The 21,937-nt window shown below is 38.5% G+C and overlaps 1 protein-coding gene across 1 annotated transcript in view; it reads left to right on the top strand.

Annotated features, from left to right (window-relative positions):
• Positions 1-21,937, top strand: part of LOC108669510 (cAMP-dependent protein kinase type II regulatory subunit) — a gene marked incomplete in the record, with an annotated part of 50,370 nt that overhangs the window by 21,489 nt on the left and 6,944 nt on the right. Inside the window, 5 exon segments of the mRNA XM_018156857.2 lie at positions 12,051-12,136; positions 15,204-15,287; positions 18,577-18,683; positions 21,153-21,411; positions 21,875-21,893. Coding sequence (XP_018012346.1) covers positions 12,051-12,136; positions 15,204-15,287; positions 18,577-18,683; positions 21,153-21,411; positions 21,875-21,893 — 555 coding nt within the window.

Genomic DNA, 21,937 nt, shown 5'->3' with positions numbered 1-21,937 from the left:
ATAATCCAAATTTTATATTTGGAAATAACATATCCAAATTCATAGAACCATATTCTTCATTTCATTCAAAACTTAGCTCATAAACAAGTCGTTTCCTATGAGCTTTTATTTACCGCCAAAATGGCGTTTTCCTTAGAATCGCGGAAGAAGCCTTATTGCTCGTGGAAGGAGTCCTCCAATTAGCGCCGCTGCTTTAGTCCGACAGAGTCCTTGTTACTGCCGAGTTCGCTTCTCTTCTATCTGATCGAGCCTAATGAACGCCAAGTTCTGGCCTGTGCTAGTTGCACGGACATGTTTTTACGTCTTTCGAACTACCTGCATCATGCTATTCTCTACCTTCAGCTATTTTATTGCTAAAATTTCCTCCGACAGGAGATTGGATTTTCTGGTTATTGGCTTGTAATTAGCAGCTATGAAAAACACGTAACTCGGGCTTTACTGCCGATTCGGCAACGATATAAACTGGCTAAGGGAACGGCATCGCACCAAGTGGACAAACTCGTGCGCTTGAAGGCTGCGTTCAAATCGAGCTTTATTGCGTCTGCTCGCTCTGACCTTCGCGGCTGGTATATACGTCTAACCCAAAGCTTCTACGCGAATTATCATTTAGAATTCATTGCCTAGTCGGGAGTATATTTATGAACAAACGAATGACCAATTATTAATGACCAAACTAAAGCAGTTGATGATCAAACTAATTTATTAATTGTCGAACGTCAAATAACTGCTTGAGGAATTTTTTATGCCCCGAAATGGAATATTCAATGAATTCTTCCATGTGTGGATATTCACATGGATTCTTTTTGGCTGCATTTATGAACTCTCGGAATTGTTCAGTATCTTGATCCACTAGCTAACACCTAATTGGCTTAACTTTAACCATCACCTGACTTAAGCTCTCGAATAGCTTTGCCATCATCACAGGCTTATTCCTGATGAACAAATTAATTCTTTCGCTGTCGTGTTGTATGGAATTTCAGGACGGGACACACCTTATTAATATATTGCATTCATTATTAATGTTATTTGATAGATTTATTATTTCACGTGTTCACAAATTTAATATATCCTAAAGATGACAGCATAGCCCCGGCTCAACTCTTAGCCGTTCCTGCGGACCCTAAATTCGCCTACTTGTTATTGAAATACTTTCGCTGCATTAAATTCAATTAGGTGGACGTTTGCTCGTGCCTGTTGTGAACTACCATCACTCCTTCCCTGGCCTAGCGCAAGACTAGCTTGGGCATGCGTCAGATGATCAAGTGTAACGTGTTCTTAGTTAGGCCACATACAGTGATGCTGGTGTTGGAGAGGCCCTGCGTGTGAGGCCACTGAAATGCTGGTTGTGTAGAGGCCCTGCGTGTGGAGCTACACGAATAATGGTGGTGTCGAGGCCCGCTTGTGAGGCCATAGAAATGCTGGTGGTGACGAGGCCATGCGTGTGTGACAGGGGTGTGGCCATGCGTGCTGCCATTTGCGGGTGTGGTTTCAGTACTGCGTTGCGCCTCATGCGTCCTGCGTTGCGCCTCACGTGTCCTGCGTTGCGCCTCACGCGTCCTGCGTTGCGCCTCACGTGTCCTGCGTTGCGCCTCACGTGTCCTGCGTTACGCCTCACGTGTCCTGCGTTGCGCCTCACGCGTCTTACCTCACAAAAACGGGCATCAGCCGTGCGCCTCGGCGGGACAGAAGCCGCGCCACAATTTCTGCGCTCATGGCGCTTGTCCTACGCCTGTGTAACTCATACGCACTTATTGTATTCATACTCGTACTCATAGTCACTATATTCATTCAATAACTTTTGAACTGGTACTATTACTGCTACTTCTGGACGCCTAATTTTGTTATTACTTGCTTGAAACTGAAGGCATGTGGAACTGAAGAATTAATTTTCTGGACGAAAATGAATATTTGTGTTTCCTCAATAAAAGATTACAAGGATAAATCATAATTGCTGCAGAAATTAGACCAATTTCACTGTTGAATGGTTGATATTCAGCTTTCAACTGCAAAGAAGCATTAATTATTTAATTGAGCATGAATCACTACTCGGATAATGAATCTGAGGAATTGATTAAGGTTGGATGGTGAATCGACCGAAGCACAGGAGGCGATGCAAGCAATGTCGGAGCTGAGGCGTCGTAGATGACCTTATTAACTGGCCTGATATAACGTGTTGGAAAAACTCAATCTAATCAAAACAGCTTTTTGATTAAGTCGTAGGACGAGCTTCTCAACCAACTCCGATGTATGAGTACGGTATTTGGTTGTCATCAGTCAAGTACGAGTCACAGTCCTTGTGGTACTTTGTTATAATCAGTCTAGTAAGAGTTGCGTAGCAAGCGCACTGGCAATTGGTTATTATGCATCCATCCTTATTTCCTACATTTGAAATGAGTATCGTCCCTTCGTGTTATTATGGTTGCAATGCTTGGAAGATTGAATTGACTTGAAAAGACCAGCACTTTCTATTCTATTGATCTTCATGAAACAATCGTTCCACATCTGCCATTTCACCATGAAAACTTGACGTACGTTTGCTTTGTATCTCGCATCGTTGAACTTCTTTGTTACACGAATTCAGTTCGCAAGTCTACAGCCTTAATTATTCGACGCTCATAGTTTATTTTATTTCCATTACGAGCGAATATACAATTTATTTTCCTATTTAAGCCATTTTAACTCATACAAAAAGCAGTAAAGGAATATTAGCCGTGAAATTTGTGCTCAATAACTTCTCCAAAGCTGGTGCACATGACCTATATGTCCTGCCGTGATCTGCGATTTCTCACACTTGCTTCAAGGAAGTTTACTGAAATTTCTTGCGATCGTGAGCATTATTTTGTCTGCTGACGAGACAGTTTTGGCTTTTCAGCTGCGACGCAGTGACCTGCGCGACTGATAAGTCCATGAAAAAGCTCTATGAGCGGTGGAAATCTGACGGTTTTCATTCAATGCAAACATTTTTACTATAAAGTATTTGTATATTTTAATATGAAGTATTTACGTTTATTATTTAGTTTAGTTAGTTTATTAGTTTTTTTACTATAACATTTCACGCTAATATTTTACTGGAACTAATTCCTGCTCATAAACAATATTTTGCAAGTGCCGTATGTTCCAAGAATTTCTACAGCTAATCAGCCAATATACAAATGAATAAATTTTACAGGAATATTTTTGCCCCTTGCAGCAAAATTCTGTGGAAACGACTGAAAAGGAGAAGAATTAAAAAAAAGCTAAACGCCAAATTAGAAAAAAAACTACCTACTCATTGTTTCGGCGAATCATAATCCACCTGGAAGTTGGTATCCAACTATAAATTATCACTCTCAAGACACGCTAGTAGGCGAGGCTACACGCCGTCAAAAGTAACGTCTGATCATTAATCAATCTTTATTACATGATCAGGCTCAGTAGATTGAATTAATGAGATGCGCTGCAGTGTCACTCATTAATTAATTGCTTCATCATGCGAACCCAGCTATGCATGAGCGTGCACGTATTGCAGTTCGCGGCTGAGTAAAAATCGTATATTATTTGCATCATGATATGAAGTAAAGCATGTCGCGAATAAACCATGTAAACCATGCACTTAATTATAAGAGGTAATATAGCTTCTATCTGCAAATGCGAAATTTATTTCATCCAATATAACGTCAAAGTATGTAGTGTGTTTGGTGTTTGTTTTATTGTTTATAAAGCTTTCAGTTTGCTATTCAGTGTTTGACATTGGATACTTCTGCTGCTTGCACAAAGTTCATTTACAAGACAAACATGATCATGTACACGGGACTGTTGATGGCTGCTCATGCTACAATGCATATCTATTTGCAACAACATACTTCCTGTCTCTTATACACATCTAGNTCATGATGCACGAGAAGTACACAGCACGCGTGGTTGTAGCTGATGGCCGCTGCATTCATGCGTCATGATACACGAGAAGTACACAGCACGCGTGGTTGTAGCTGATGGCCGCTGCATTCATGCGTCATGATGCACGAGAAGTACACAACCTGGCGCGTGATGTGAGCGCAACACGCGCGGTATGCGCTGCAGTGACAGGCGCTTGGCTGTGCGCCAGACGGCGCTCGTGCTACTCTCGTATACGCACGGCCGCTCTCTCATCTCTCTATGAGAGCTCCTATACACGTGAGTTTATCTTCCTCGACGTAGGAATGTGAGGAAATTCAGGGACGATGATCGGCCTGTACTACAAACACGTGCTTGTGTTAGTATTTCAGTGAGCGAGTGTGAATATGGTAGTGCATGTAACTGTACGTATGTCTTCTTGATTATTGGTATGCTGTTTTTTATTAGCACAAGTGTGCTGTTATGTGTGTTTGTATACCAGCTCTTCTTTAAGCTTGACTTACTGGTCATCAAACTATTTCAATCTTTGTGTCCGCTTCATGTGAGCAGCTGTAAATTTCCTGTTTGTTCCTGAGTACCGTAATTCTACTTAATGTTATGCGAATGCCATTAATTAATGCTATCGCCACGAAAATGCGTTGGACGCCAATATAAGGATCAAAATGTGTACTTTCTCGAACACGCGTAAATGAGAGTACATCAGACATATGTATTCAATGTACATCATTCATCAGTACATCATTAATATTTATTCATATTGAAATGAATAAAAACCGGTTCTCTGCTCCTGACTTCCATTTAACTAGACTTGTTCTCCCTGTTCCTTATTAGAAATTCGCTTGCACAAGTTCTGCATAAGATTGCGAAAATTCGGTGTGTTTAGTAATTGCAAGCATGATATAATAATGAATTTTTTGTACCATTTAAGGTTATTACATTAATGCAAGTGCTGTGTGTTCTATGTGCAGTTATAGTGTTCGCGAAGGATGAATGTTCCTAATAATAATTTATCTGTTCGCTACAAAAAGAAAGTCGATTGAAACTGGAAAGTTTTCTCGTTTAAATTTGGTATTTATATTCGTAGAAGTTAAATTTTCATTGAGAAATATTTAAATGTCCAATTTAGTACACGCTACGACTAATTTTAGACTAAAGTAAAACTTTCTTTCCATCGTTAAAGTTGTATTCACAGGTTATGCCCTATATATAGAGCCTAATTTTTTTAGTTTTTTTTTAATCTACGCTTAACGCACAACCGCACAGCTCAAGTTATTTTCCTTGTATCATGTTTTTGGCTGAGCTGTGTCAAAATAACAGCATGGCAATATTTTTTTAATCATTTGCCTTTCATGCCTTTTCGGAACCCGGATCATTACAGGAACCGTTTGAAGTGTCACCATGCTCATTATACGTATAATACACTCGACGGCGGAATATACCGCATGTTGTAAGCTACTGTATAGGTGGCCGGCGTTTCATTATACGAGATTTGCTCATACTGGTTATAGAAATCTAGACCAACTAAAAGCCGAAATTTGCATTACCGAGACCTTATTTGACTTTTAATTTCCGTTATGAACCACAAATGTCAAAAATTAGCAACGAGACATAGATACATTTTCAGTAAGAACTCATCATTCCTGAATGTCAAATTTGAAATTCAAAATTAATAATCTTCGAGACGATGACACGCATTTACGACTCATCCACACGGCTAAGTTTGGACGTTGTACGTGTAGCTTCAATGACATCCAAGCTCGCGTGTTTGTGGATGAAATGCTGTGGGATGAACCCAACAAACCTAACATCAATACTACCTACCTTTATACTTTATCAACAACAGTTTTCTCAAGGAGTTCGTGCATTTCTCATGGATTTGATAAGAAAAACTCAGTAATTTTTTCACATGTTTTCCACGCTTCGTCGAGCAACTCATATGCGCCTCCAAAACAGCCTTCACGTGCACACTATTATTCGTTCAGTGCACCCTGACTTGTTTTTTTAGTTGTTATCCTGCCTCGCCAATATCCTGGGAGCTGCCAGTTTAGCTTTCAGTTGTTTTTAAGCGAGACATTCTGGATACACATTTGCTTACATGAGCAGCTCACGGCTTCATCCGTTAGTTTCTATTTTCGCAAGAAAAAAAAAATCGGATTTGGGATAATTGCAAATGTAGGTTAAATTTCGAATTTTCTCTTCAAATCAAAACGAATGCAGAATTTACGAAGCATTTTCAGGTTTATCAGCTTTTTTTTGTATGGTCTAGCATTATTTTTGTCCTTCGAGCTCTAAACCTTAATTTCGACGTTTAAAACTATAAGTGTTCGAATCCATACTTTAAAAATTTCGATCCGCGAATTCTTCTAGAACTGAAAGTATTGCTGCAGCTTCTGGTAGTAAGTTGTTAGTTTCGCTGACGCAAACATACTGACTGCAAGTTCCAGAAATTTACGCTCATTGCACCGGAAGCGTAAGTGTCGGTAGCAATGGCGTAATATATATCACAATTACTGCTCTTCAAGTTCGACGATTTATGACGGCACGACTGTTGAATCTAGGTTAATGATCTTAATCACTCTTGTGTTGTCTTTTCTTGACTGATTTTTTTTTTTGTTTTAAGAATTTCAATGCAGCTCATGGACAGACCTGTTTTGTGTTGTTATTTTTTGACGGCACATGAGATGACCATGTCATATCTTGGCCAACACTCAGAGCAAAGCCAGAAACACGCGCCCCTGCCCCACTTCTTGCTTGCGTGGTGTTGTGAGAGACTTCGAATCCGCTTATATGATCTCCATAATACCGACTCTTGACTTCGAGGTCAAATCTGTTTGGGAAATGCAATGCAACACAAGATGGATGAATGCTGTGTTTCTGGTTTACTAATGTCATGTTGTCGCGACGGAGGACATTCCAAACTTTACATTTTGTGGAGGTTTCGCTCCTTTTGACGTGAAGAAATGGCGTGTGGGCATTTGAAGTAAAACTTGTATTGCACGATGAAGTCGGCCTTTTGGCTCCGTTGAATCTTTTCCTCTATTAGTTGAGTATTTCTACGAAACGAAGTGATCCTCGAGTAACCTAGCTTCTATTATATTGTTTTCTTTGGACGTTTCCGTAGGTGCTGCTTACATTTAGCTTTTTTAAATGAAATAGATTTAATGCGACGTCGTGTTCCGAAGAATACCCGCGTTCGACTTCAAATATTAGCTTGTGAGTGACATTTGTAGGCCGAGGAAGTTAAGTCGTGGCGGTAACCTCGATCAGCAGAGGGTTGGGGGCTCCAACAGTCCTCATACTAATGCTTGACTATTAATATATGTATCGTCTGCGAGCTGTAAATGCCATGAATGACTGGGCTTCTTTTTTAATCTATCATAATCCTGCTGTTCGTTTCTTTTCAATTAATGAGAATAGTATTCGGATTCTTCGCAATAGAAGTGGAATCTCAAAGGAAGAGTATACGATTTCTTCACAATGAAAAAAGAAACACGCGTTCACTGACAAATAAATCAATCATTTACCTACGATTTACCAAATTTATTTTTCCGTACTGAATTATTAACGTACTTGTTCTAGGTATCTTCTACGAAAACGTGGCAAAATCCTTGTCATCATTTCTTCCAATGAACTTTTTTCAATAAATCGATATGTGTGAGGTTGTAACACCCTTACTGGAGCCAAACATCCACAATGCTGCATTTCCATGAAGTTCAATTCTCATCTCCAGGGACGATGTTCTTACTATTTGTTCAAAAAATGAATTTGTCCTATTAGGGATTTAAGTATTGCAATTAAGCTTCGCTGCCGAGGCCATCTTCGGCATATTGATTGAGGAAATCGCTATCATTATACCCTATGATGCTTCGTTTGTTCTTTATTATTTTGCTTCATATTTAGACTCGTGCGTAGATAGAATTCGGATAAAAGATGTTACATTGTTCCATGGAATCGAAGTTTGACTTACCTTAAATTAATTGATTACTTAAAAGTCAATTGATTAACCAACTTCTGCTTACGTATTCATTAATAGTTACGAAAATTGTACCAATTCGTAAGTTATCACACAAGACTGTATGGTTAATAAGCTATTGCTACGAGCTGCACGTCGCTTATTGTCCACTAGAGAAAATTCAAAATATATTTGTGGAAAGCAACATTCAAGGCAGTGGTGCATGCGAGGAGTGTTGCTCAGCTCGGTTCTATATGTAACGCGCAGGGACGTGTAACGCGCAGGGACGTGTAACGCGCAGAGACGTGTAACGCGCAGGGACGTGTAACGCGCAGGGACGTGTAACGCGCAGGGACGTGTAACGCGCAGGGACGTGTAACGCGCAGGGACGTGTAACGCGCAGGGACGTGTAACGCGCAGGGACGTGTAACGCGCAGGGACGTGTAACGCGCAGGGACGTGTAACGCGCAGTGAAGTACACTCAAGACGTTGCTGCATTGCCAGCATATATTAACCCTTGCATATTCTAAAGGAAACCTGTACGTAGTTTCTGTGGTGCACGCCAAGCTGCCGCCACATCGCCTGCATAACGCAGCTGCTGATTCTTACAAGCTTCTTATGCGTCTGCATGATGCGCTTCATAAGCATGCAGCTCAAACAGCTGTAAATGCCCATGTCTAATGTGCTGTAGCGCGCCACCATCAATTCTAACTGCTATTATCTACTTTAGCGCGGTTTTTCAAGGCAATTTTACATCGGATTTTCTGAAGGTTGCATTTAATTTTGCACACTTGCAAATTCATTTTCGTTTTTATTACATTATTTCGTGCACAGTCAGAAAAATATGCTGGAGGATTACGCTTATATTTGCAAAGAACAGATGATTCCAATAAAAACCGGCAATGAACTTTGTCCTCTTACCATAATTCTTTTATTTCTTTGTGTTTTCACTGCTTCTGTGTTTATAAAGAGTAGACAAGAAGTGTCGCATAACACACGCTTCCAAGAGGTTAATTAGCTTTTGACCTGCTCTGACGCTTTCCACCGATCATCGGTCGACCTCTGACTCCATTTAATGATTAATTAAGCTTCTAGCGTTTCTACTTAATCCATTTCTCAGTAACTTCTCAGTTCACCTTCTTGATCCCTTAAAGCCTGATTATTATTTAATTTCCCGCCAAAATGAACTTTGTCATTGATTCATTTTTTTTATGTGCTTCCTCGTAATTTTGGGTTATGAGATCTTGCACATTTTAAAATTGAATATTTTTGCCCCAAATCTCTCGACTTTGCTTTGCGAAAACAAGTCGTAAAAAATGTCGGCGGTTTTGGAGGATATCTTGAAAGAAAATTCCCAATCGTCGTACTTTGATGGTCACGGCTTTGCACAAACTTTGCTTTAGAAGTCGCAACTCAAAATTCAACTGCTAACTTGCTTAAAACGAATATTTTTGATACAATGGGAAAGAAACACTTTAACTTGTAAAATATTTTTAGGTCAATTTGTAGTGGACTCGGCCATCATTATTGTTGTGCAGTTTTGAATTGTTGATTATTCAGCTTTTTCTGTATGTGCCACTTCTTATAGATGTAGTCGCGCATACCTCGTATAGCGATGATTTGTTAGACTGCCAGAGCCCTTCACAAAAATACATAATATTTTGTGTTAGACACTTTTATATTTACTTGAGATTCAATCACAACTGATGAAGGAATCATATCAGCGTTCGTTGAATTATACGTGAACTAACTCACTCGAATACCATAACGATGATGGTGCTGAATTTCATCATAATAAATGGTTAAAAATATATTTCAAGGTTCAAGCAAATGGTTTAAGATTTCTGATAAAATTTGTGGATGTTTTTGCAGCCTCACAAGATTTGAGCTTGACGTAAGTTGCCCTAAAAAGTTTATATAACTTATTCATAAATACATATATTTAATACATATACAAGTTTTGTACTCAGAGTGTATATCGTGTCAAGAATTAATGTAGTTAATGTAACGAACACAAATAATATTCCAAAGCATGTAGCAACGATGTGACACACGTGCTGTTCGTCGTGACTTCGATCAGTCGAGTTCTAAATAATGCATGATATGATCAGCTCTAGTACGAGTCGGTGAACGAGCGATGTTTGATTTTTTCTGACGTCAAGCAATTATTTTCAAAAGTACTTCCGAGAAGGTATTTTCTTGAAGATTAAAAATTTATTTCTTCATTTAATTCTTTGGCTTATTTTGAGCTCTAATTAATTGCGCAATGGAGTTTACCTGACAAGAATAATTAAGTGTTATTTTTAGATGATTTAATTTCATTCGACTTTCCTAATCACAATTTTGTTTGGCATCAATTGTTCAATTGTTGTCAATAGAGATCACATAATTAATCCTAACATTAATATAGGTATCATCTGGATTCTGGACTGTAACGATGTCATCTGTTGTAGTTGAGAAATTTTGTTGCGTTAGTGGAGAATTTCCGTGTTGACATTATCGCCTATGTTGCAATCTACTGCTTGTAGAAGTATTAAAAATAATACGACTTCGATAGCGGCAATTGAGCTCATCGGTATTACGGTCGCGTTTTTAGTTCACGGTTTTGTCAGGAGATTGGACGCGTTGCACCACTTAAAATTTTGACGTTAGATCAGTAATGTCAAGTCTGATTCGAGTATAGCCTGACAATTCACATTTAGTGCTGTATTCGTACAATCATTCTTTAACGCGCTCAGTACGTTACCAATTTAACTGTATACCAATAACGTATGCGCCGGATTTAGCTGTATACCAATAACACAAGCACCTGCTGCTAGATTTTGTCGTCTAGTGCCATCTTGTGTGCACATCCACTTAATGGAATGTTTCCTTCTGTACTTGATTCATAGAACTGTAAAATTCGTCGTTTGTTAGTGGCGCCGAGCGATTTTTTTGGGGGGACTGCTGTCTCAGGTAGTTGTTTCCCGATGAATTGTCTTCTCCTGGCCACATACCTGCTGCATTACTGCTGTATTCTGGGTGAATCCATCTGGGGGTATTCTTGAATCCATCCTACCAAAGTTTTCCATTCTTTCAAGGTTTAAGGAGTGCAAATTTCTTAACATACATGAATGAACAATTTTATCATCCGCAATTTCTATCTTCAATCATTCTATTGTCTATCGTCAGCAAGCAAGTGCTTGCTGTCTTATTATAACAGCAGTTATTAAGTTATTTCGGCAATGAGCACATCCACGAAAAATGTTCTTAGTAGTTATTTTTCCTAGCCGTCCATACGGCAAACGAAATAAAAAATCATCGATGGCTGCCCGCCATTTAGGCAATTCAATGGCCCCCAATATGTTGAGGCCATCAGAAATTGGGGCAAAATAATTGAATGCATAGCATAGATTTGCAGAGTTTTGTCATACCCTAGCTGATCTTTTTATGATTCTTGTCATGCCTCTTGTCATCCTTCTTCTCATGCTCCTTGTCATGCCCCTTGTCATTTGTCATGCCCCTTGTCATGCTTCTTGTCATGAATCTTGTCATGCTTCTTGTCATGTATCTTGTAATGCCTCTTGTCATGCCCCTTGTTATGCTTCTTGTCATGCTTCTTGTCATGAATCTTGTCATGCCTCTTGTCATGCCCCTTGTTATGCTTCTTGTCATGCTTCTTGTCATGTATGTAACTAACTGCCTGCCTGCTATGAATCAGACGATGTTTCTGCGCTTCGAATTAATGTCGCAGAGTCACAAGTCCATGCGATACATCAGAGAGTAGAATTTATGTAGTCTTGTACGAGGCATTGTGCGTATATGAGAACATCATTTCTTATGACTGCGCTGCGCATTGTTCAAGCAAATAATCTGTCGCGCGCCCCGCACGACATGGAGCTTCTTTCTGTATATTTTGTGAGGCACTTAATTGCAGAATGTGGACCAGCGCCAGCTATCTAGTCTCTTAATTCTCCACCTACACAAGTACGAAGAACATGAAAATACTTTGTTTTACGCCACGTTTCTTATATCAGCGTATTATGCTTCTGTTTCATACGTTTTGAAAATGTGCCTCACTTCTGATATGCTCGAAAATAGTGTTTTCTCCTGACATCGTCCCGAGAGTCAATGAAGTTAGGTTTTTTCTAACTAATATGGCTGAAAGAATGGATAACGTTCTTGATTATGGATTAACTATTGCAAGTGACTGAACTAGTTTATGACGCTTGACTTTTCGTTTCAGAACCTCCGCCAGGTCGCATCACGAGACGGAAGTCGGTATTCGCCGAGGCGTACAACCCTGAGGAAGATGATGACGAGGGAGAGCGGGTCAGTAACATTCTTTTGTTCTTCAATAATATATAACAATAATAATAATAGTAATAAATATATTAATAAATGTGTAGATGATGACGAGGGAGAGCGGGTCAGTGACGTTCTTTTGTTCTCCACGTATTAATAAATAGCTAGATAAATGTGTAGATGATGACGAGGGAGAGCGGGTCAGTAACATTCTTTTGTTCTCCACGTATTAATGAATAAATAAATAAATGTATAGATGGGCGAGTTCTAGAGTGTTGGAGTGGCTGACATGACCGCCTGTTATTCCTGAGAATATCAGAATCGCGCAGGGATTTACAGGTCCATTAAGATGGACGAGGGACCACAATATAAGTTTCAATCTTAAGTGTACGTCGAGAAAGGAGAGGTATTCATGTTTATGATTGAAAAATATGGATGTAGTAGTAAGAATTTGGCCTTGGGAGCCAGATATACCATTTACGTTAGATTGATTCTAATTTATTATTACCATAATATGAACTAAGATGAGAAACTAGTTCGCTATAAACATACTTTCATTTACCGCCTTTGAGTGATGCGCTGTGCGAATTTATTCATGAAGCAAACGTTGTATTACAAAAATGTAATACTTAATTTTCATCATGCATGTTTATCACTTCCTTGTACAAACTGTTCGTGTTCAATGAAATACACAGCCCTCATTCCCTGATTTAAGGAAATTAATGTACTCTTTTTTAATCACAATAATTGGAACATTCCAACGCTATTTTTCTTTATCTTTGTGTTATCGTCCTCGCTGGTGCCGAGCGCTTCTGGCGCGTGGCTGCCGTTATGTTTGGCGTCTGCAAACAAAATGTTTACAACATGTGGCTTTTGACCGGCGCAAGCACTGTATTTATCTAGCCTCCTTCTCAGAAGTCTACTGTTTTATTCGCCGGCACCCGAGTTGGGGCATTGCCACGTATACGAATCCAAATTCTTTTCCTTTTCTGTCAAAAATATTATAATTTTTCTTGGAACAAATCCTTTCTAATTTAATTTAGGGAATCTATATTTCAAAATATCTTGCATTTTATGAGGAGAAATTTTTTAAACAAACATTATTATTAAAAAAATTCCCTCAAAAGCCTTCAGAGAAAATGCATCAGGTCAGGCGGGGAACTTGTTTTACAATTTTACGATGTCTGCGGACGTGGCTGTGACGTTCTCCCAGTCTTTTCAGTGCGTATTTACTTCCAATTTCTTCACGACGCCTCCACGGATTCCAAATATTCTATTCATGTTTCGTAGCAATTTCTCGAGAAACCTCCAGTGAAACGACTGCTTTCAACGATTTTATTGGCTCACCTGAATAAACTTATGGGTTTTATTGCTTTTTGGTGCGTTTTGAAGCTTTTCAAGCATGCCGTCACCATGCCAAGCAAGGAGGTATGGAAACAAACAGACTGCAAGGCTGCCGACATTTCGACTTATTGGTTTATCCGCCTGCTTGAAGTTTGAGCTCTGTGAATGCAGTGGATTTTTCATTGCCTGTTAAGACACAAATCTTCTCGAGCTTTCTTTTATCTGAACAGCATTATTTATTTCATTTCTGTTTTTATGCATTTTGCCATTCATGCGAACTGTCGAAGGCGGCGTTCTTTAATGTATAATTATTTTGGGATCGTGCATGGTTAATTTAATTTACGGGCGTCGCGTTGTGTATTTACTCTAAGTATCGAGTTGGGGTTGGTACACATTGCGTATCAAATGTTGCCGTGATGCATAATTATTTCGTATTTATTGAATCTATCTGCTAATGAACAGAATATCATGATCACACTTCCTCAATATACGTACCTGTTTTAGTCACTTTCAATATTGACTACCGTTATTGGATATGGAATAATACTCAGTTGTTCTCATCACCGTATTGTGTTTCATATCGTGCGAACTGCCCAAATTCCGCTAATCTATTTATAGCATCCATCTGCTTCTTACCTGACACATTTATTGATAAATTTGGATATTCGTACGGTAAAAAATATCATTGACGCTCCAATGGAAACTAGTCTTGTGACACGTGGATTAGGTTATACTATTGTGTTTGTAAGAATTCAGTCATTACTATACTATTGTTACTATAATAATTCAGTCATTACTATATGAATTCAGTCATTGCTATATGAATTCAGTCATTACTATATGAATTCAGTCATTACTATATGAATTCAATCATTACTGTAGTTTTGGCCGAGAATGCGTAACAAAAGATTATCGATGCCATGCGGTCATGCGACCGGAGTTTGAAAACGTCTGATTCCGGGGAGAGCTTTCATTCTAGTATTATTCAACTCTACAAGTCATTGGTGACGCAAATTCTAAATAAAATCTAATTTATTTCATCAAGTAGATTGAATTCGAATAAATAATATATGAATTCAGTCATTACTATATGAATTCAGTCATTACTATATGAATTCAGTCATTACTATATGAATTCAGTCATTACTATATGAATTCAGTCACTACTATATGAATTCAGTCATTACTGACTGTACTATTGTTGGCCGAGAATGCGTGACAATAGATTAGCGATGCCATGCGGTCATGCGACCCGAATTTGAAAACTTCAGATTCGGGGGAGAGCTTTTATTCTAGTATTATTCAACTCTACAAATCATTGGTGACGCAAATTCTAAATAAAATCTAATTTATTTCATCAAGTAGATTGAATTCGAATAAATAACAGCAGACATATTGAGAATAAAATCGAAAATGAACATTGTGAACGTGATCTGCTCGTAAAATTGTGGAGCTACGTTAGCTCTGTGTGGAGCGTTGGCTGAGCATCCCTTATTTGCCGTGGAGTTCCTTAGTGATAATGTTTACTGAAACTAGTAAAATGAGTTCTGTCTTACTATGTACAGAAAAATTCAGGAAGGGAGAGTGGAATGATGAGTAAAAATACATTAACTTAATGTATTGTTAATCTTTATAACGTGTTGATTGTTCATTTGTAAGGAACTCCACTCTGATTACTGTATTTTGAGTTTTCTATGATTTATTTTTTGATATTATGTGAAATACGTTGCTATGCACAATCGTGTTACAGATCATCCACGCGAAGTCAGACGAGCAGCGGCAGCGGCTGGGCGAGACGGTGCGCAACATCTTCCTTTTCCGATCTCTGGACCAGGTGAGGCATTTCATTCTTTATAGTTATTTTATTTTTTTTATTTATTACTTATTATTTTATTAATTTTTTTTACTGTGGATGATCATAACCCGCTGTCTTCATATTTTATATGCGTTTAAGTCATCATGTAATCATCATATCATTGATGATTACATGATTATCCTCATGACAATGAGGAGGGCAATTTTCTAATTGATTGTTTTTCAATTGTATACGCTACATTTTCAGTGTGGGATTCTCGCGCCATTTTCATAAAACTGTTCGATCTAAACTTTTCATTGAATTCTTAGTTCTTACATGTGTACGAAATCCTTATTTTGCGGTTCTTTTTATTTCACTTGTATTATTCTCAAACTTTACATTAAACATTATCCACAATTTTTCATCCCTTTGTGTGTATGCATTCAGAGCGAAGGACGACCGCGCTATTGCTAAAATACGAGTGTTACTTTGAGAGAAACATTGTCAATTTAACATGCATTTTTATTTGTTCTTTTTAGAAGTTGAACATACAGATGTATATTTTTATAGAAGGCTTATCAAAAGATTAAATGAATTGGATAATGTTTTAAATTAAGTTCGCATGTTTAGGCTCATCGTTGCTTCAAAAGCTATGATGCATTGTGATTGACTTATTCTAGCATAAAGTAATATTGTTCATGAATAATTTACTTTTTTTTAAATCAGATTTTTCTCAAGTGATGAGATATACTCATTAATTCATTTTGATATTGCAATCGCGTAGGAGAATTTTTAAGGCATATGCTTCGCGTTGGTGATTCCTAAACAAGTTCTTGGATTTTTTTCCAGGTTGGAAATAAATCGCTCGCTTTGGAATTTCATTTGCAGTTTCGCTAAAAATTTGTGACCGAGGAATGGCCTAATACATTTCTATTGCAATTTTGAGAGTACAATTCATGAAGCAATTTCGTGGGATCTTTGGTTATTTAAATTTACGCTGAGCGTGGTGCCTTTCTTGTTCACTAATTTTTTCTTACTGTTTGAATCTTAAAAAAGATTACATAGTGGACACATTATATTATCAGAATAGAAGTGAGCGCAACATAACTTTTTAGAATATTCTATGTTTTTCCTGTGCATTTCTTTTTTTCCTATGGTCTACTTATTGAAGAACATTTTCTCATTTCGAGTTAAAAGTTTGACTAAAAAGGTAACATTCTCGAATCAATCTCGAGTCACATTTTATAGTTTCGTTTGTTTCCTGGTTTACATGTTCTTCTATTTTCATACTCTGTCTTTACATACTCTAGAACCTATTCTGCAATATGCCCAACAATAATCATAATTTCCGGACTTTTATCTGGTTTTAAGATTCTCGATTGCTGTGCCAACTTTATTTTATTTCCAATGCTTTTTAAAGAGTTTTGTGTTTTCGTCAATACTGCAGCCTATGGACAAGCGCGTAGATGTAAGTGCTTAATAGCGTCCATAGATACATGTACGTGCTAAATATATTGTATTTTTTTTCGCCTCCCCCAAATGGTGTGAATAAACAACAAATCTCCAGTTATAATTACCTGCTAATTTAGTAGTCCTTAATTGAAAAAAAAACTTTGATCAATAGACTCTTCTTTTTCCGGATGATCTCTTCTGTCAAGCGGGAGGGCGAAATTAAGTTTGACAACACCAAGTTATCAGGCTGTAAGATTTTTAATTCATTCAATTCTTTTTTGACGCCGACGTTTCAAATTATGATGTGTTTTTATATTCTTTCAATTTTTCACTTGAAATCCATTGCCACGCAGCGTGAGAATATGTTTTTGTGATCATTTCGATTAATTTTAACTCATCTATCAAGGTATTGAAGTTTCATATGTGTGTATGATTGAATCGTTTGAATTAACATCATACTCTCTAACAGGAAGATACAGACAAAAAAAAAATCAGTGAAATTCTCCGCAGTTTTGCGTGAAGACAAGTCGCGGACTTAATTACGATAGCCTTTGACTTTTTTTGTGTCTTATTAATGAGTTATTCTGAAGCATCTTGTTTTCCCTTAAATAACTGTGCATTCTCCTGTAATTAAAATGTTTATCCCATCCGTCATACCTTCATTTATTAATATTCCCTGACTCTAGATCCACGAAATATACTTCCATCACGGCTGTTGTCTGGCGTGAGATAATGACCTGACACAAGACCGTAATTTCCCGATAATTGCAGCTATTAATTTATTGGTTCCCTTCTATTGTTCCATTTCCCCCAGTCCAGGATGTGGCTCTTCTTCATTGGTACATTTTTGTCTCGATGAAAACGGTAACAATTTATCATGCTTGCTTGTTATATAAACCTATCGCAACCATGTTATTTTGGTAGATTCTCAAAGAGGGTTAACTGATGGTGGTGGTAACAGACGTTGATGGCTTATTATTCAGATGCTTAAGTTTCCTCATCTGATCGTGTTCTCTCTGTCGAGAGTCAACTGGTTATTTGAATTTAGTTCAATGCTTAACCCTCTACCGCCTGACGTGAGTAACCGTAGCAATATTGTCACAAGCCTACTTCCCAAAAAGGATATACGTTCTGGTGAGCGCAAAATGACTTGCACTGTTGGTTGCCGCCACGTACGACAACTTTATAATGTTCTCTGTTGCATACAAACGTCCTCAGGTTGCTACAAACAATAGTAGTTTATGTATAATTGTATGTTCAGGAAGAGTGAAACACGGCGGTAGAGGGTTAAAGTGTTCATTAATGTTTCAAAACTTGCTCAATGTGAAAACATGGAACAGAATAATCTCAGTAAATATATTCACTGTTTGTTGTAATCCAACTCTTTCATTTTTGTTCTGTTTCATGTAATTTGGACAACACTTTACAACATTTACCATCTTATTTAGGTACCCGAATTGTAGGATCTATTATTACTATCGTGCACGTTTCCACGTACTCTTACAATGTACGATTAAACTGATACCCGTACACCTAGATACCGCAATAGCTATACTTTTTTTTATTCGCTGCTGCAACAACGCCGAAATCTTCTTTGTGGCGTTAAGTGAGATCACACGGCTGTGTGGACCATCTGTATTTGCGAATAATCCTAAAACACTTTGCCCAGTAAATCGGATGGAAGATTTGACTGGTTTACGTTATATAAAGCGTTTTCAGGGAATGAAGCTACGCAGCGTTTTTTTATTCTATTAAGAATTACTACATCATTTCAACTGATCATTAAAATGAGTCATATCCAACGAGCTAAAAGATTATTGCAAGTAATTGAAGATTGTAAGATATCGTAGTGGCTGACGGTAGATTTTTTCGACAGGAGCAAGTGGGCGAAGTGCTGGACGCCATGTTCGAGAAGCGCGTTGAGGTCGGTGACTGCGTCATCAAGCAGGACGATGACGGTGACAACTTCTACGTCATCGAGAGGTGGGACTGTGTACTTTAACTCTTGTAATATGCATTTGTATAAATGTACTTGAAACATTAAAACGTACCTCTGCTCGCTGAAATCTCTGAAGTTGAACCGATACAAAGGTGCATGAAACATAAAAAAATATAACTCAGTACTCACTGCAGTGAGTGACAGAGAGCGCATTTTCTCGTCGACGAAAACGTGAAATCGCGGACGGACAGGCAAACGTACATGGCGAGCACAATAGTACATTTTTTCCATAAATGAGAAAATGCGCTAAATAGTATGGTGCGCCATGACTTACACGAGCGTATTGGGATAGTTGTAATTAATACCTGTTTAGCCTTATGAAATATTAGTTCATTAAACTACGAAGCAAACAAACGTAATTACTGGCAGTGTTTCTGTTATGGCTGCACTGATTAGCGATATCTACTCACGGAAAATCGAGTTTTGCGAAAATCGACCTCTTGGTTGTTGACGTTGTACTTGTACAAATTCATTACATGCTTTCTATGGAGGGAACAAATCTCTCATTGAATAAAAATGCAACTCTAGCATTCATCGTATGATTTTGATTGAATCAGCGTTGATCACTTATCATTCGCTGAATCTGTGTATGACTGAATCAGTGTTACGTTGCCGAAATGCATGCAACGGTCAATGTCGTTTTCATGGTCTTATTTTGCTGTAGATTTTTAGTAATGTGTAAGTGAAATTCATGAAATCAAACGCCCTGGGAGGAGAGGGTTATCATCAATCATCCCTGCCATGTCGTATTAGTATATTCTTTGTATGTAGATGCAGTTTTTATATCGAGCTTATCCGCTGATAATGACGAATCGACGAGGCGATTCAGAAGTTTTGCTCGATACGATAGTCAAATTAGGAGAAAAAGTAAAATGAATTATTGCGGTTTCTGATTGATTTACATCGTTTCCAGAAACAAAAGTTAATTTACGTCGCTATCTACCATTTATTTTACCGACTTTGAATCTGCGCGTCCATTTATTGACCACCAAAATCGGATCGCTGCTTCTACATTTTCCTCAGCTCAGTGTTGTGCTGTATGCGACTACGCATAGCAAGGAATTTAAAAGTAAAGAAAACACCAAGCAAATTCACCATGTCGATATTGAAAACGTTTCAATATCGATATGGTGAATTTGCTTGGTGTTTTCGTTGCTTTTAAATTCCTTGTGAACGATATAAGCAGACTGATAATATAAGTACGCGTTGCAAGTTTGAGCTGACAGGGCTTCCCTCTCAGCACATGAGCGGCAGTTGAGCTCCTAACCGCCCATTTCCTACCCCCGCTCTTTTAGGGAACATCGCGCCGCAACTGCCGTGCCTCAGCCTGCCTGCGCTTGTTTGCTTGTACCGCTCGTCGCTGTATAATTTTTATTATTAATCAGTCACGGGATGAAGAACAGCAGTGATTAATTAATACTTTGTTAGTTCAACCGTCACAGATTGGGCAAGTATAATAACTATTTTGCCCAATTTAGCGAGTTTAGCGAGTTTAGCCTTGCGAATGAAAATGAACTACTATTCGAGGTTCATGAAGCTGACATGATTTGTCCTCGCTCTTGATGGTCGCGTTGTCGCCATCAAGCCTACCGCGATGCTCAAGTTAACTGTTATGCAATATATTGAATAAAACATGAATTATTGCAGTTAAATTAATGTATTTCAATTATAGTATCTCATTGATAGAAGAGAATAGAAGTTTCGACATTGAAGAAAATAGGCCCATGGCCTGTTGCCGATTCTTGAACTTTTCGTGACTTGATTCACAAGGGATCCGGACTTTGGAACCCGATCTGTCCATAACTGACGATTGATTGAGATAGCTGCTGTACTTATTGCCTGGTCCGTAATTTGCTAGGCATTTTAAGACTGAACATATGCTCCTGCATAGCTTCGTCTAGTCTTATTGCCTGGTCCGTAATTTGCTAGGCATTTTAAGACTGAACATATGCTCCTGCATAGTTTCGTCCAGTCTGTTTTTAAAGGCGTTCATACTCGGAGCGTCAACGTATTTCTCACGAACACACAATTCTAAAATGTCGATTATTTTATCTCATAAACAGACGGTTATAATATTTCAGTAGTTGCATCGCTTTAAATCCTTTAATTCTGAAAGAAGCCAGTCTCATGACATTTATGGTCGTCTGAATCCACTCCTGAAAGAGGTAATAAGCTTATCCACGAAGTTATACACGAAAAATGTTTCGTCGCGCTAACGCAACCATTTTTCTTCCATTTCTATCTGAAAATGGTTCCAGCTTCTATGGAGACTGACTTAAATCATTTGAAGCTATTTAGATAATTGAGTTTACTGCAGGTTTTTAGACAAGTGACGACAATTATTGAAGAAAATTTCCATACAACTAGACACGCTTGATCTAAGGCTACGGGTTAGGTAATAGATTTTTTCAGGATATTGTGGACGAATCTTATCTTAATTTATTTGTGTGCAGCGGATGCTTCGACATTTTCGTGAAACAAGAGGGCGGACAAGATCGTTTGGTGGGCAAGTATGAGCACTCTGGGTCGTTCGGAGAGCTCGCCCTCATGTACAACCAGCCCCGCGCTGCAACCATCAAGGCCACCACCCCGGGGGCGCTATGGGCTATGGAACGCACCACCTTCCGCCGCATTCTCCTCAAATCCGCCTGCAAGAAGCGCAAAATGTACCAGGGCCTCCTCGAGAAAGTCCCCATGCTTAAGAGCTTGGAGGTAACATGAATACTTGACTAATTACTTATAACGTATATATGATTACGTTACATAGCAGCGAGTGTTCTAACAATTATTATGTTGGGTGGGAGTGAGTGTTATAACCATGATTATTTTGTACGAAGGAAGTGTTATAGCAATGATTTCGTTACATAGAAGCGAACGTAATAACAATGATCGTTATCTGAAAGCTAGTGTTCTAATAACGATGTTGGATTGAAGATCTATGCCATACCTTCAAATATTTTACCTCAATTTTTGATGGCCTCAACATATTTGGGACCACTGAATTGCCCATGGCGGGCTGCCTTAGATGATTTTACTTCCTTCTCTACATCAGCTGTACGAGCACCTGAACCCTTATTTCCTTCTCTACGTCAGCTGTACGAGCACATGAACCCTTATTTCCTTCTCTACGTCAGCTGTACGAGCACCTGAACCCTTATTTCCTTCTCTACGTCAGCTGTACGAGCGCCTGAACCCTTATTTCCTTCTCTACGTCAGCTGTACGAGCGCCTGAACCCTT

Source organism: Hyalella azteca, unplaced genomic scaffold (genome assembly GCF_000764305.2).
Source record: "Hyalella azteca isolate HAZT.00-mixed unplaced genomic scaffold, Hazt_2.0.2 contig12328, whole genome shotgun sequence".
Lineage (NCBI taxonomy): Eukaryota > Metazoa > Arthropoda > Malacostraca > Amphipoda > Hyalellidae > Hyalella > Hyalella azteca.
This window is presented reverse-complemented; position numbering and strand designations above follow the sequence as displayed.